This window comes from Triturus cristatus, chromosome 4_1, assembly GCF_964204655.1.
Source record: "Triturus cristatus chromosome 4_1, aTriCri1.1, whole genome shotgun sequence".
Lineage (NCBI taxonomy): Eukaryota > Metazoa > Chordata > Amphibia > Caudata > Salamandridae > Triturus > Triturus cristatus.
In genome coordinates, this window is record NC_140585.1 from 530,729,367 (window position 1) to 530,747,012 (window position 17,646).

A 17,646-nucleotide genomic window follows, 5' to 3' on the forward strand; every position below is an offset into this window, starting at 1 on the left:
GTTAAAAACATTCTGACCACACCTTTTGTAAATTTGAGAGTTTTTTCAAAATGTAACTTATATTTTTATGTGATGTAATCATAACAGTAGCTCTTTTTTTTCTAGTGACTTCATGGTTTTATTTCATAACATTTTTATGTTTAATAATCATATTTTAAAGTGATTTGAAAAGAATTACCATACCTTTTTTTCAATGTTATATTACTTGAACATGTATCAATACAATTACTATTGTTAGAAAATTTAGAACAATGTGCTTGAAGCAATTGGAGCTTGGCCTATACTGTGATTGTCACTATGAGAAACTGGGCTGTTAGTTGAGGGAGTTAAAACCTACTCAAGTAACAGCCACAACCATCATCAGGGTAAACATCAAAAAGTCACTAAATTAACCTCTGCTTAATCCTCTGGTAGCTTGGCATAAAAGCAGTCTGGCTTAATTTAGAGGCAATGTGTAAAATATGTATGCAGTTCACAAACAGTAATAAAGTGAAACACAGCATGAGAAAATCCCCAAACCAATTGAGGGAGATAAGTAAAAGGTAATACATTATTTGATAACAAAACAACACAAATCCAATCAGTAGAGACAGAGATATGCAATTTCAAATATTTAAGGTAGGTCTTGTGCCTAAAAGAACAAAGCCAAAGGAAAGGACAGGGTGCACACCTTTTTTCTAAGTTTTTTCGTAGTTACGTAGTTTTAATATGTTATGTGCGTGCAGGCCCGAAATCGTGGACTGCTCGGCCACGTGGAAAACAAGTAGAGGTGTGGGGCAAGACTCCACCCCACTTCAGACGCACAGCATTCCAAAGGGCATGTAAAAAATACCACAAATTGATCCAATTTATTCCAAAAGTTTATTTGCATTATTAATCCACTTTTTTAAACGTCACTCCTTTTTATCCGAACAAAAGTTAGACACTATGTTTTGCATTAAATCCTTAGTGCTTGTAGACATGCCAGTACAGGCCTTGATCTGCAGCTTGGAATGATACATAGGTCCTCCTTAACAAGTACTTTTCATTACCCAATGCATTTCGGGCCTGGTCTGGCCCTTCGTCAGGGGTTATCTACAAATTAAAACAAATCGATTAACTTCTGTCATTAAACACCTCTAGTTTGTGTCTTTTCATGCATCAAAAAGATAACAAATCCATCATTTATAACAAAAGTTCACCCCATAATTAACGTAAAACTCACAGAATTCATGATATGCCAATAATTCGGTAAATGCCCACCCTAGCTCTTGCGACTCCCGTATCAAACAGAGGTCCAGCTCGTTAAGCTCATTAAACGGTTCCCCCACAAATGCCTAAACCAGGTGTTACATCTACACATCCTTTTCACACAAACCCGTACCTTCAAAATTTCGATGACTGCTTCCGTTCGTGTTTCACAACGTTGTGAATGTCTCCCAATGTTATGTTGTTTTAAACACCTACCTCGTAACCCCACCCATTTCCGTTCATCCAATAAACACACTTAATTCCTTCAAACTACGTCCATGCGTTTACAGAACTAAACAACCCATAATGCACTGTTGTTATTACGAGATACCGAGAGGTATAACCATTATTCCGCATGTTTTCAATAAACCAGTATATGTCCCGTTGTTACCCCTCTTTGCATATAACTGATGGTGCTGCCCGCTATTCTGAGCATTTACCAATGAAATTCACCGCCCTCGGTCTAAACCCATGTTCAACGTTAATTAAGCTGTGAGTTGTTTTCTATACAAATTAATGGTGTTTCAAAGAATAGACAAAATGTACGTCCAATCGGAAAAGAACAAAGCGCCACTCACGGTCATCTGGCAGTGTGAGACTGGGTAAAAGTCACAAGTTCAGGCCAACTGCAATTTAGTGCAGGCTGGATACAGGGACCAGGTTAGTCCTGCTGAAACAGTTACCGTTTAAAGTCTAGTGTAAAAAGTCCAGTTCACAGTGGAGGAGGCTGCGAGGAGCAGGAAGAGCATTGTGGACGGTTGTCACTGTAGCGCGCAGAGCAGGTCGTGCGCTGCGGACGATCATCGCTGTATCATCGCTGTATCATGAAAATCCTGTTGAGCATTGCAGATGGTTGTTGCTGGAGATTCGCATTGGCAGTCACCACAGGCTGGTAATGCTGTAGAGCGAATTGTAGAATTCATGTTGTCAATCGTCGCTGGTGGTCACTGTAGCGTGAAGAGTTGGGTTCCCTTGAACTTCGCATTGGCAGTTGGCATGAGCGGGAAGATTTTGACATGAACAGGCCCGTTTGCAGTCATGAAGAGCCCAAATCATCAGGACGTCTCCCTTTCTTCAAGGAGAAGCTCCACTGATGCCACACCAATGGTCACGAACTGAGGTAGACCTCTTGGGAATCAGGAACTCACTATAGCAGAAGCCACCAGAGCTCACACAATTCCAGTTGCAAGTCCTAGCAGGTCCATGCAGGAGATTACCACTGTAGATGCAGAGAGGCCTCTGGAATGTGCTATGTCCTTGTAATTCAGAACAGGAGGTCTGTAAGCTGACCCTTGCAGTTACTTTAGCCTGGGATGAAGGGTGCAAGTACAGTCATCCTTCTCAACAAGCAGGGCAGGCCTCAAGTAACAGATCAGCAGAGGGTCCTTCTTCTGTGGTATCCGCTGGTACAGGAGTATACAAAAGGGTGTGTCTGAAGGTCCCCTTTTTATACCTAGTGCCCACTTTTAAGTGGGAGAAGCTTCTGGAGTTTTCCCCAACAGAGGTGTCAAGAATTTCCTGCCTCCCTACCCTGGTTCCAGTCTGTCTGTAGCACAATAGGCTGGTGTGAAGTCCTTTGTGTGTGTGCTGAGGAAGTCCCATTGAATTGAAAATGTGGCAGTTGACAGCTCCGCCCCTCATCCTGACAGAGCTGGCCCATTCTGCCAACACCCAGACCCTCTATTGTGTGGCTGTCTAGGAGGATTGAGCAAAGGCCAACTGACAACTGCGCCTAGTCATGTAGCCCAGTTACAGGCTGCGGGCACCAAATGGTTAAGACAGGAAAATGCAAGCTTTTTAAAAGTAGCATTTTTTGAATTGTGCCTTAAAATCCGACTTTGCCATTAAAAAAGGTTTTAAATTACAATTCCTCAGACACCAAACACGATGTTCCCACCTGCTCCCAATCAAACGTTATCACTTATTAGATGTCCTAGGGTAACCCAATGTTATGCGATGGGAGAGGAAGGCTTTCCAGTAGTTAAAAACACATTTAGCAGTTTTCACAACCAGGACATGTAAAACGTAAAAGTACATGCCAGACATTTAAATACCAAACACCCTCCCCTATGGGCTGTGTGGGGCCTACACAAGGGGTGACTTACATGTTTTTAAAAGGGTGGTTTAGGGCTGGCAAATGGTTTATTTTGGCAGCCTGAAATGACAGTTTAAAACTGCACACAAAGGCTGCATTGGCATGCCTGAGACATGTTTAAAAAGGCCACTTAGGTGAATGGCACAATAAGGGCCGCAGGACCACTAGCATCATTTGACCTATACACCCTGGGTACAAGTAGTACCACTTTAGTAGTAACTTACAAGCAAAATAAATGTGCCAATTGGGTGTAAGCCACATTTACTATGTTTAGAGGAGAAAACCCAAGCACTTTAGCCCTGGTTAGCAGTGGTAAAGTGCACAGGGTCCTGTAGCCAAAAAAACTAATTCAGAAAAACAGGAAGAAAGAAGGCAACATGTTTTGCAGGGAAGACCACCCTAAGGCTGACAGGAACATTCCTAAATGGCTCCTCCGTACCTTCTTTATTCCCTTTTTTCCTACAGAATCCACATTTTCTTTGATTAAAAGGGCAGATTCAATATGGAGAACCTCTTTGGTACACCTGCAGCCCCTTTAGTTTAAGAACTAGTGAGGGCTACCATGACTTGGCTTTGTAAGACTAAGACTCATCCGCATTGACCGACTGATGCCAGAATGATTTGCTGTTGAAACAAGACACTGATGTGCACGATTTGATTATCACAACGGGGTGCTGCCCTAAGCAAGATCGGTGTGCTATGCGAGTGCTGCTGCTGCAGCGGCTCCTGCATGCTCACTGTAAGTTGCTCATTACCTTTTTCCAACTTCACAGTCCCCACCGACCCAACTGGGCTACATTAGGCCCAAATCCTTGGAGGGCTTGTGCCTGGGCGAGCAAGGCCACTCTGCAACCATTTGATTATTGTTCACTGGGATCGGTGGAAGATATCTTGGCTAGGTTGAACGCTGTCTGATGACATCATTCATTTTATGGGAAACAGCCCTCTTCTTTGCTAATAAAAGTGTTAAATACAACAGAACAAGAACAGCAGCAGCCAGCAGAACCCTCTTGCTCTGTCCCTGTGACCCTGTGTGGGCATGTTTGGCCCAATTTATACAAAAGTATGCAAACTGGCATAATCCTGTAATTTCCGTGTTACAAGAGTAACTAAAAAATACCAACATTACTCCAATTATTCCAATGAAATAAACATTTCTCCCAGCCCTAGCAACTAGTAACAATACAACCATACCAATATAAGGACCAAAAAATAACGATTTATGGAGATTTCACCCTTGAAACCTGTCCTCCAATATATCCTTCTGGCATTGAGATCTACTCTGAAAAATGGAACTGTGATTTGAGGTGCTAGTACCTGCAATCATTATTACTGATCAGAAAGAGAGAGAGAGAGAAAGAGAGAGAGAGAAAAAAGTTCTTCATCCCTGAAAAACTAGATCAATCTTCAATTGATTTAGGGCCACCGTGTCCCTCTGCAGAGAATCAAGACAAACGCTTCCACCCTGGACCTAAAAACAGAGTGGCCCGACCTTCCTGCTCTGCCAACCAAAGCTCTACACTTACTCAAATCTTATGGGCACATGAGGGAAAATGGTTGCACCACAGAGACTCTGATACATCAAGGTGTCTATACAACAGCCCCACTAATTCAATTAAGGGGGTACACAAATCCAATAGTCATAAAAACAGTAAGATAAAACCGTACATACCAAAACATGTTAAGACAGATAACAATTATTAACTAATGTAAATGCTAGAATTCTTTGTTGGTCAGTTCCCCCCTTTTATCCTTTTTTGGTGCACCCACTATCCTTTTGTCCTAAGTGCAATCTTTTGACAAATAATCTTGCCCATTTGTTTAATCTTATATGTAAGGACTCAACATTTAGTGACCTCTACAAAAAATTTCCGTGTCCTTGTATGATACATCCTTAAGAATATACCCTAACCAATCACAGTATGGAGATCTTTTAGTTGGTGTTCAACGATGACAGCACAATCTGCTCCCATGAGAGATTTCTCTCTGTCTTCTTACTCAACGGTAATGGCATTTCTGGTTTTGTCAGAGAGGAAAAAGTGCTCACTGATACAGCCACCAAGGAACTTGACATTGTTCTTTTACAAGAAACTCAGCTGTCACAATCAGAATATGCCAAGCTGCAGAAAGGCTGTGTAGGGAAAATGATCTCTGCATCTGGTCCCTCATACAAAAAGTGAGCAATGGCTATATTCATTTGTAAAAGGCCTATACTCTAAACGTGTCAAGAAACTGGTAGAGTGTTACTAGATCTGAAACCAATTCCTGCATTCCACTAAATTCTGAGACAACACTGAGATCTACAGTGTCTGGCCAGAATCCAGGGTAAGGCAATACAGGAGACGGAGAAAAACATTGGTCCAGGGTCCTAAATGATATTTCTCAGTGCCCAATGGCCTTAGAATAGACATTCCTCTGAAGCACAGACCCCACGTCTAATTAAAGAGAGACAAAATCACAAATATAAGTTAGAGTGCATCAACCAGTCGCAGTCAAGAGTCAGTTAAATATTCAAAGAGTAACTTAACCATCTCTTCAAAAGTGCACACTGTGTGCACCCAAGAAAGACCAGGAATCCACCTTGAGCCCAGAGTTGGAAGAGACTAGTCTGAAATAAAGCATTGTCAGCACTAAGGAGGTTGCACTGGGCATGAACATGTATGGAACCTGTGGGAACCCAATAGAGAAGAAAACGATAAAGTGAGAGGAATAAAAACGCCAAGTGTTAACTATAGCATCAAGCAGGAAGCCAATGTAAGCATGGAAAGTTGCCAGGCATCGTCCAAAGGGAATGCACTATCTTTATATGGTTTCTGCCTAAGATGACTGGGAAGTGACCCAACAAAGTGCAAGTATTAAATGAATTGGGATAATAACAGACAATAAATCAACGAATAATTGAAAATGAAGAAACGGTCACATACAGGGGTAGTTAAAACAATACAGGTAATAGAAACCAATGAACAGAATAAGGACATGTCTCTAATTATACTGAAAATTAATACTGTCTAGTAAGTTTAACCCATAAGACCTTAGCTTCAATCATTTGTTGATGCAGCAAAACCACACCGTTCTGCCAGAGTGTTCAATTCTCCTTCATTCGAATCATACTTCTCTGTTTACATTCTAGTCTTTAAAGTATTAAGTAGAGGTCACCACCTCTATCTGGCATGTGTGCAACATCATCAATCTGCCACCTGATGTCATCAACTGAGTGGGTCTGTGGGCCTTGATTCAGTGGGCAACCAAGTCTGAATTGACACTGTCCAGGTTGAACAGTTAGGATTGCTATCAAAAGAGCTTGGTTCAGCCCTAGGAAATCATTTTTACAACTCAAAATCAGGCAGTGGTCCCAAGCATCACTGCCTACTCTTAAAAAATGAATCTGATAGAGACTACTAGCCGCAGATTCCTTCACGTAGAATTTTGCCCTGGCGTGAGACTGGATCCGGAAACATTTTTCCACAGCATCCCTGCGCGCCAGGGGGCGGGCGACAACACGCGACTCCGCTTAGGCGTCGATCTGCGTATGTGACGTCAGCGAGGTCACATAAGCCCCACCCCGGCATGCCTACGTCAGTTTTTTTCCTTATCCGCGTGCAACGCGGATCCGGTCTTGCTACGGTCCTGTTTCGGGCCCTTTTTACTTCATCATTGTCCTTCTCTTGGTGGAACAGTGTGCGAATGCCTTTGGGCTTCAAAGCTTGCACGTCGTGTGGGCGTCTTATGTCGGTGACGGACCCTCATTGCATTTGTATGTGGTGTTTGGGGGAGGATCACAGCACCACGGATTGTGAGGCGTGCCAACAGTTGAAGCCGAAGTCGCGGCGGGAGCGCCGAATGAAACTTCTTTCGGCACATCTCTCCAGGTCGGCCTCCTCCTCTCGATCAGCCTCGGCAGACGGCTTCAGATACGGCCATGGTCGTCATCATCGCCCTTCCCTGATGTCACGAGAGCGCCGCTCACCGGTGGGTAAGTGTCGCAGTTTGTCCCCGGTGGCCGGGTTTTGGCCTGCCTGGGGCATGGACTCTCCGCGAGTGATGCGGCCCCATGTGTCCTCCTACACAACGTTTCCTGGTGATGGTGCGCCGAGAGTCCAGATGCAGACATACGCGGCAGCTTTGCAGGCCTCGTTGGCGTCTCCTCCTCCTCCTTCCCCTCCTGGGGCGTCAGCGGTTTCCTTGCCTTGCACGGGGCCTTCTGCGGCGTCGCCGGTGCCTCTGGCCCCGGCCCTGACTGGGTCAGATCCAGGCTTGGAGGATTTGGTGCTGTTGGGGTGCGGCTCCTCCTTCACACCGCAGCATCTCTGCCTCGCCGCAAAGTCGTATACTGGGCCGAGGCTGGCGGAGGACTTCGTGTCACTCCCCTGGTCCTTTCTCGTCCCTCCACGCAGTCGGCTGCCTCGGTGGAGATCGAGTCGGCGCCATTCCGACGCCGCCCCTTGTCCACTGCAACTCCAGGCCCGCTCTGGTCCCCGGCAGAGTGTGACTTCGAGGAGCCCTATCCAGCATCTCCTTCGGCACAGGCTGGCGTTACCACTTTGCCTCAGGCGGCGGCCGCTACGGATCCTGACAGGCGTCGAGTTGCGGATTCATCTTCGTACACTCCCTCTTCTCCGGAGGCTCCCTGCATATTGGTGTCGTCCTCTCCGGAGACTGGCCGCGAGTGGTGTCTTTTTTTCACCGGCATCGTCGAAGGGTGGCTCCCCACCGTTTCGGAGGCCATGGTGTTTGCCGGAGGAGCGGCAGGTCCCCCATATCTTGACTCCTCCTACCTTCCAGGTCTGGCCCCTGCCCGTTCCGCTTGGCTTGGGGGACGGCTGCCTCAGTCTGCAGCCGTTGCCCACAGAGGAGCTGCTTTCTCTGCCGCGGGCCCTACAGAGGCTGGTGCGGCCTTTGCTCACGCGGTGTCCACGGCTGTGGAAATTCTGCGCATGGGTGACCCGATTGCTCATTTTCTGATGGATCATCTCTTGGAGGTTCTCCACCAGGGCTCTGGTGGGAGGGAGATCTTGTTTCCCTTTGAGGGTTCGCTCCTTTCGTCCCTGATGGGGGCTTGGGGGCGTCCTGCCTCAGGGGATCCGGTGCCTCAGCACCTTCTACACCAGCACCTTCCGGCGCCACGTGACCCTGTGTGTCTTTCCCTTCACCCCTCTGCCGCCAGTCCTCTTTGGCAGACTGCCTTTCCCTCCCTGCTGCCACTGTTGACTTTGCCCTCTTGGGAGGCTCGCTGGCTGGACTCTTGGGGCACAACATGTTTGCCTCGACCAGCGCGGCCTTGCGGGCCCTGAACACCTTGTGTGTCCTGGCTAGGGCCTCCTCTTGTCTGTGGGACTCAGTTGAGTCTTTGGGGTCCTCAGTAGGGGTGGGCAGAATTTGCGAAATCCACTTTCACAAATTATCGCGAAAATGTTAAAAATTATCGCAAACACGCGGAAACATCGCGAAGATGCGGAAGTTTTTTTCCCGCATGTTCGCAAGATTTTCTGCATGGTTGCGGCTCGCCAACTTACCCATGTGGTTGCTCGCGGGCACGGCCATCTTGTTTTCAGTTGTCTCGCAGTGCATGATCGCGAGAAGAAAGACGTGATCGCGCGACGCATGACGTCACTGTGGGCGCGTACTCTCGCGAGACAGCGCAAATGGCTAAAAACAATGCAACATCTCATGGAGAACACGACCGGATCAAGAAAACTTGTCGGGGAACGCAGGGATTCAGGTAAGGCGATCGCGCGCGAGAATATTATTTTACAGCGCGAGCAAGAAACAAATTATCGCCAAGCTGCGGAATGCGGAAATTTTGACATTTTCGAGCTTTCCGCGGAACGCGAAAATGTCAAATTATCGCAATTTCCGCGAACGGAACGAAATTTTAGCCCAGGCCTAGTCCTCAGCTTCTCAGGAGACTGTTCAGGTGGACTTACGGCGTCATGCATTGGATGGCCGGGAGCTAGCGGCGTTTATCGTTCACTCCAATCTGGCCATCTCGGAGGTGCTGGGCCGGGCCATGGCTTCCTCAGTCGCTCTCCGTCGCCATGCTTGGCTTCGGGACGGTGTCTTCCCCAAAAATATTTGGGAGAGGCTCATTGATCTCCCGTTTGATGGTAGCCTGTTGTTCCATGCCCCAGCTGACTCCGCCATCCAAAGGTTCCTGGCGGGGCTCCGTCCTCCTCCTCCCCCTTATACTCCTCCTTCTCCTCCTCAGTGATTAAGGAGTTGAGCTGGTTCTGGTCCTTCTTGGGACGGTCGCTCTTGCAGTGGAGTGTGTTTTCTGGCCATTGAGTCCTCCTTGTGGGGACTTTGGCAATGTTGATTGCTGGACGGCCCTTGTTCGCTGTGTGTGTGCTTTTTGCTAGAACTGTTACGCAGACTTGGCCCAGAGATTAGGCCTTCTGTCTTTCTTTGGGCTGATTGTCAAGCTGTTCGCAGGGTGTTTTCCCTGTGGCTCTTTTGTTTTTCCTCTGTTGCGGAAATTCTTCCAAAGAGGGTTCCCATGTCTTGGGACTTAACATACCCTATGTGGGGTAGTGGTAGCTGTTATACAGCTTGCGCTCTGCTGGGGAGTTCTAGTGGCCCTTTGGTGCCTGTTCTCTGTGGCGTTTCTGTATGTTGCTTTGCTTCTTGAGGGCGTGCGCGTGGCCCCTCATGGGGGAGTGTCCGGCCCTTTCCTCTTCTCCCTGCTTGGGTTAATTCTGTGCCCTCCCTTGTCAGGTGTTGCCCACTTGGTCTTCCTGGGGCCCTGGGCTGTTTTTTCTGTTCTGGTGGCTTGTCTGTTAGCGGCGCTCTGGTTGGCCTGTTGCCTTCCATCTGGTGTAGCTTAGCCTTCTTTTCCCTTGTTTCCTTGGGCCCTTGGGCTCTCCCCCTGGCTTTGGAGGGAAGCTTATTGCCTTGAAGGGATGTGGGGTACTTCGGCCTCTCTGGCCTGGCCCTTGGTTCCTCTATCGTGAGTGTGCAGCCCCCCCTTTTTTCTTCTTTCCCCATCCCTCTGAGGTCGGTAGTGTTCTGCTTGTGGGGGGCTCCTCCTGCCTGGGAGGGGCCGGGTTATTGCCCAGTCCGCAGGTCTGATCCCCTGTGTGTGACCCTCTGTCCTTTTATGGCTGGGGGGTCCTTTTGCAGACCCTCCTTCCCCGTGGGTATTGCTAGGGTATCTATTCTACGTGAAGGAATCTGCGGCTAGTAGTCTCTATCAGATATACGAGTTACTTACCTTCGGTAACAATGTATCTGGTAGAGACGATTCTAGCCGCAGATTCCTTCACGGCCCGCCCTTCCTCCTCGTTCTGCGAGGACCCGTGGGTTGGTCTCGACACACGCCTCCTGGTGGGGGGCTCTGTCTCTTGTGAGTGCATTCATTTGCTCTTGGCGGGTTGCTCCGTCTTGTTGCTGTTCCTTCCTCCTCTTGGTTCTCTGGAGGATGGGGTTATGGTACTCCTGTGCCCCGCTACTCGGGCTGCTCCCGGTTTGGGGGAGGGTTTTACCTTCAATCTCTGCCCTCCCTCCCTTCCTCTTGCTGCAGAGGGTCCCTGCCCCTCTGTTGTCCTCTGTCTGGGGGTCACCTGGCCATGCCCTGCCCTTGTTCCTTGGAGGATGGTTGCCCTCTGTGCCGGGGTGGCTTGGAGGGTTGTTGTTGTTGTTTTCCTGTCTGTCCTGGGGCTGCCTCCCCTTCCCTATTTCCGGGTGGGGGTTGTAGGCCTACTACAGGTGTCCTGCCTTTACATATGTTCCCTGTCTCTGGGGGAGAGGGGGGAAGGTGGTTTACATGCTGGCAGGGTGGCTGCTTGGGGCTCTGCTCTGTTCTTTATTCCACCCCTGCTTTTGGAGGCTGCAGTGTTGCACTGCTCCTTATGGTGTCGCTTGTCTCCATCCTTTGTTTCTACTCTTTCGCACACTGTTCCCCTGCTCCCACAGTTTGCCTGGTGGCTCCGCGTTGCGGCGCGGAAAGGTTCTCTGAAGACAACTGACGAACACACACCGGGGTGGGGCTTATGTGACCTCGCTGATGTCACGTACGTGAACGATGCCTAGGCGGAGTCGCATGGTGTCGCCCCGCCCCCTGGCGTGCAGGGTTGCTGTGGCAAAAAAAGTTTCCGGATCCAGTCTCAAGCCTGGGGATAATTCTACGTGAAGGAATCTGCGGCTAGAACCGTCTCTACCAGATACATCGTTACCGAAGGTAAGTAACTCGTACAACAGAAACATTTCATTTTTCTTTTTTAAATGTATCCCGTTTTCCTTTAATAAAAAAGGGCTGCATGTAAAAAAAACTGCTTTATTTAAAAAGCAGTCACAGACATGACCCCAGCAGGCCACCATCCCTGTTAGTGTTAGCCATTCCTAATGGGGTTGCAAATAGCACCTGCCTCATGAATATTAATGAGGCAGGCAATTTGCAACCCTATTAGGAAGTGCTAACATTGTCTGAGACACTGTTGTATATTGCTTTTTGTCAAAGCAATTTGCGAGTCGCAAAATGTAAGGGTTGTACAGCTGGCCCTAAATTCCTTGTATTGAATCAAGAAATGTGTTGGTCAAAGTATATGATAAAGAATTTATTACAGATAGTGATTTCACTATATATCAAATCCGTCATTTTAATGAGACCCATGAGACTCACTGGTCCTCCATATAAGTCCATAACAGATTTACATAAGCAAAAATGTTGCTCTTGTGGTTCGAGTACAAATTAACCACTGGCATAAACCATATATGTGGATGCGCAGATTATAATATAATAGTTACCCTTTGCTGTGGTGGTTGAGGTGTGGGAGGGGCATCACTACCCCCTTGAGGCTTTTCTCTTTTCTCTTAGTTCATTCCCAGCCCCGTATTCAACACTGGTAATAAATTACAACATTAACCAATGCCCATCTGCATACATTTTATTTATGCTACAGCACTGAAAATAAATGTGGCTGAATGATATATGTTATGTAAAGCAACTGCACTAATAAACACAGTTCACACTTTTTTACTGCAATGTAAAAGCCAAGTTCCATGTTATTAACACGTTACATTGAACTGACATAAGAAAGACTGTTTAATGCCTCAGAGTTTGACAACCGTCAAGCTACTCTCAATGTGATGTATCACGCTTTTTTGTCATTGTGATAATACTATCCCAGGAAACATAACAATGACCCCAAAACATTACAGTATTATGCAGTAGCTAAAATCCGCACACATGAAAAAGGAGGCGACTGGACGAGAGTCCAGAGACAACTAGAATTGGAATATATCCTTAAAACTGGAGCAGTTCATCCCATAGGATTAAATACTGTTAAGGGACTTCATGTACACCTTGAATAAGAATGGCATGCAGGAATATGGTTAAAACAAACCATGAACATTTAGGAAGGTGTACACAAAAGCAATAGTATTTAATGTATTAATTAAAACTGTTTAAAGGTATCCTACCAATCAAATAGGCTAGCACACTCCCACCACCATATAGTAGATACGATCTTTATGTGTTCAGATATTATAGTAATGAAGACATTGACCCATGTTAAAAAAAAGTGATAATGGAGCCAAATTATACATAATCATCCACTTGAGGGTGTACGTTTAGGTGTGAAGGACTACGGTTGATAACATTGATACCATAATTGAATGTATAGAACCTCTCTCCTTAGAAGACCATATCTTGGAAATATTAGAAAACACCTTTGTTAATTGATGAATTGTAAATTAATTGTAAATTTTGGTTGCTTCTGCTCATAAGACATTAACATAAGACACTATCATATGTTAGAAATGACCATAAAATTTACCTTAAAAACACTGTTAAGTTGAAGCTGGGTTGGTTACTGAATAATAGGCCAAAAACCCTTGAAATTGACTTGCTATGTTTGTTGAGCTATTTAGAATCTGCAGCAAAGTTATCAGCAAAGTAAAATATGCAATTTGATTGAAAACACAACTCAGTAAGGTAGCCCTGGTGCTTTGTTCACAGAGCAGCCACAGCTTTTAGCATTGAAGAAAGAAGAACAAAATATGCCTCAATATTCACTTGCAAATTTCGTAATTTATTAAGCATTATATTTCAGAGGCAATTCTTCTTGTAAAATAAGTTAAATCATTATGTTTGTGAGATTGTTCTAAAAGTTTTCTTAGCAGCCTATCCTCATTACATTATACAGTAAAGCAACCCATAATTATATTCACCACACAGTTAAGAATATTTTCCTTAAGTCTGACTTTTGGGAAAGGTAGAGTAAATTTAAAAGCTGAGAAATTCTTGCTGAGCATCCAGAGACTGACGAAAAATATAACCTACTCATCACTAAAGCAGTCAAGGACTAAAGGTCGAATGTATAAATATCTGGTCACAAGCTACTGGTTGCAAATTGCGACCAGTATTTATGCAACCAGTCAAGAGTTTTTCAGAACTCACCTATTCTGTAATAGATCACTTGTTAAAAATCCAATTCATAGTGGGTCACAATCCGACCTATCTCACGAATATTAATGAGATAGGTAGCAAATTATAACTCCCTACGATTAGAGGCCATTACAGGGGGTTATCAGACCACCATGTCTGTGATCACATTAACATATTTATTTATTTATGTATTTATTTATTTTAATTTGTGTAACTTATATAGCGTGCAGCTACCCCCAACGGGGGTGTCCCGGCACCAGGACAGTTGGCAGTTGTAGGTATCACTAAGTTGCTTAGAGTTGGTAAACAGCCAAGTCTTCAAGTTGCGTCGAAATATAAATTCAGATTCTGTCATACGTAGGGACAGCGGTAAGCTGTTCCAAGTTTGAACAGTAATTACTGCGAAAGCTCTGCTCCCCACTCTGGAGCGACAAAACCAGGGAATCCTCAAGAGGTGAAGGTGATTCGATCTGAGTGATCGGTTGGACTGAGCATGTTTAAGTCTAGCTCTGAGATAGGCTGGACCCTGACCCTGCAGAGCTCTAAACGCCAAGACCAGTGATTTAAACTGAATGCGTCTTGTCACAGGGAGCCAGTGTAACTTCTTTAAGTGTGGTGAGATTGAGTGAAGATATGGAATGCTATAGATCATTCTTGCTGCTACATTCTGCACAATCTGTAGGCGTTTAATCAAGTAGGCTGGCGCCCCAGCATACAGACTGTTCGCGTAGTCCAGATGTGAAGTAATCAGGGCATGAATAATGGTCCACTGACATTCCAGAGGGAGAAAAGGGAAAATATTGCGGATCATGTGTAGTTTACCAAAACACCCAGAGGACACCATGTTGATTTGAGACTTGCAGGACAATTCATTGTCAAATCGGAATCCAAGATTCCTGGCTGGGTCCACCGGGACTGGAGGGGGATTCAGCTCAGGTGGCCACCACAGTAGGGGCAGAGGGTTTTTTAAAATTAATAAACAGCACCTCGGTTTTATCCAACATACATCCAACTTTTTTTTAATGCAGCCCATTTTCCTTAGAGAATGCTGGGCTATATTAAAAAAAGAAAATACTTTTTTTTATTTGTTTGAGAGTTTGCTGAAGACTTGTGGACCACTGCCTACTCCACAAAAAAGTGTTTTAAACATTCACAAAGGGGAAGGGGTCTTCAATGTCCCCCTTCCATCTTGCAAATGGGTTAACATGCTAGCTTTGGGTCAGAAACATTTGAATGGTTTACGACTGCTATGTCAGTCCTAAACAATTGATTCACATGATATTTGGAAAGCACGTCTATAACACACCCCTCACACATAGCAATACCATATCCATTTTTACACCCATTTCAGGTATTTGTAAAACGCTACAGACTCCTAAAAAGGCTTTAGTACATTGCAAAAGGCATTTTTGTAGTTGACAACTCCAAATTTGAAAGTTTGCCACTGAAAATGCTTTGTACATATGGTCCAAGATTATTTATAGGCAGCACTCCCTGTCATCACCTATATTCCAGTTCCTGAACACCCCTTTCCAGTATATCAACATGCTCTTCAAATACACCAATCAATTTATATTAGCCAACATAAATGTGTGCAAATTTACAGTTAGCTGACTGAGCTCCATATTTAAAGGTTCACTATAACTGAGACCTCGCATGAAACCTCTCATTCAAGCCAAAAACCTCACGTCATTAAAGCTCAAGCAGAATATTCCAATACCATACATGCAGGTCTGCCTGCATAGTCCTGAACAACATGTATTACAAACAGAACCAACCAGCAGGCTTATCATGAAATTCAATATCAGACTTCTCAAACAGTCTGGAATTTCCCCATCTTCAATGATTCAAAGTTCAGTGGTGTATCCAATATACAATCAACTTCAGGCTACCAGCTAGGCTCACTAGCCACTCGCTGACATAAAGTCTATGGTGAGGGTTGAACTATTCTCTGACAGCAGTTAAATATAAGAAAGAAATACAGGAGAAACCTAATATCCACTCATGTCCTATCCGTCTGGCATGGGATGTTGTCTGAAATCACTGCAATTGACCATCAATATTTCTGGGATGTTTCTACATGACTACAAGCAAGCACTGTATTGAGCATATTTGACTGCACAGCTGTGAGATCAAAGATAATAAAAACGTAATATGATTTGTATTTTTATGCAAATGCAGTCAGTAGCAGCTAGTGGTATAAAAACAGTGTTTTGTATTAAATTGCTAATGTTGTGTATGTTTATGTGCATTTTTTCAATGATCTAGATGCCTGTACAAAGCAGTAGACCAACAGCAGTCTTCCTACGTGAATCCCAGAAGTCTTTGCAACATCTGACATCTCAAGAAGCAGCATTTCTAGAAAACAACAACATTATAAATTCTCCAAAATTTGAAAGCTCTCAAAGGCAAAACGTAACTCCGGTGTTTCAGACCCCAGTGAAAACTAGCCAACAACCCACCCGTCACAATGTATCAGATACAAAACACCATTTGAATGAAACTAAGAACCATGGTCCTCAATCACTTCAGGTTTGTGGTAAAAAAAATCATGCTTGTAAACAAAACAATAAAACATCTTGGGTGAAGTTGATTAAGATGCTGTAACAAAAGCATTAAAAGTATTGCAAACTGAGTACAGATAAAACATTGAGACACAGTGCTCCTTCTAGTTTCCTCTCTATAACCTTGGTTTTACTTGCACCTAATACAGTCTGCACTTCTCTTGGGATCTAGACCATGCTTAATAATTCCAGAACTAAGCCATTAAAAATAAATGTTCAATTTTCTTCACAATGTAACTTGGAAATCAAAGCTACAGAAATGTGACAAAAACATGTTTTGGCACAGTTATCAACAAAGCCATTGTGAAAGACTTTACAGTTATCAGGGTCTAGTGTGACTACTCCCACTTTAGGGAGAGTAGCACTTGTGGTCCATTTAACTGATTTAAGAAACCCTTCATACTTCTCTTGTTTGGGGATGTCATACATATCTGCACTAAATTAACTTTTGCTACTAATTTCATGATATTAGTGGTACTGGTACAGAGCTACTGAGTCACTTTTAGAAGTATGTTTTGACTGATTGACTAGTATGTTTACGAATGTTTTGTCCTCTATATTTTATTATCTTCAGTGTACCTACTAATAACACATTGTTTTAATGTATATGTAGACAACCCGAGTGTTACCCCTACCAATTTAACAAATACAATCTGGCTAGGCCAGAACACAGTTCTAAGAGAATCACTATCCAATCCTTGGTACCTATGGCACAATCAGCAGGCAATCACTAGAGATATGTGTCTTAATTTGAAACAGAACTGGCAATTTCAAAGTAAAAAACACAAAACAATAAAATTCCCAAACCAAATCAGAAAAATAGAGAAATCTTTACTGAGCAAAAATATTCCAAGTTAATTGAAATTGGATAAAGAGATGTGGTATGCATTTTTTAAGTTTTAAGGCAAAAGGTGCTGTTGGACTTTCTGCAGGGACATCCCCAAACGTTTTGCCTTCACTCCTCCTACTTTTTAGTTGAATTTGTTTTTGTAGGGCTTAGGACTCTCCTTAAATATGGAAGAATTGGCTTCTACCCAATTGCCTTATTTAATATACTTGTAAGTCCCTAGTAAAGTGACACCACCTATGGCCAAGGCCTATAAATTAAATGCGATTTTTGGGCCTACCGCGCTGATTGTGCCACCCATTTAAGTAGCACTTTAACATATCTTAGGTCTGCCATCACAGCCTGTGTATGTGCAATTTTAAACTGTCATTTCAACTTGGCTAAGTAAACATTTTGCCAGGCCCAAACCTTTCTTTTTAATACGTGTAGGTCACCCCTAAGGTAGATCTTGGAAAGCCCAGAGGAAAGGAAATGTACTTTGAAGTTTTACCTGCCCTGGTAATGAAAAACTCCTACATTTGTTTTTCAC

The 17,646-nt window shown here is 44.5% G+C and overlaps 1 protein-coding gene across 2 annotated transcripts in view; it reads left to right on the forward strand.

The window, feature by feature from the left end:
• The window catches only part of LOC146855188 (uncharacterized), a 1,301,788-nt gene that overhangs the window by 1,237,718 nt on the left and 46,424 nt on the right, over positions 1–17,646 (forward strand). For both annotated transcript variants that reach the window (XM_085650581.1, XM_085650582.1), the window contains exon 9: positions 15,975–16,238. In XM_085650581.1, the coding sequence (XP_085506707.1) occupies positions 15,975–16,238 (264 nt within the window). The remainder of the gene's footprint in view (positions 1–15,974; positions 16,239–17,646) is intronic.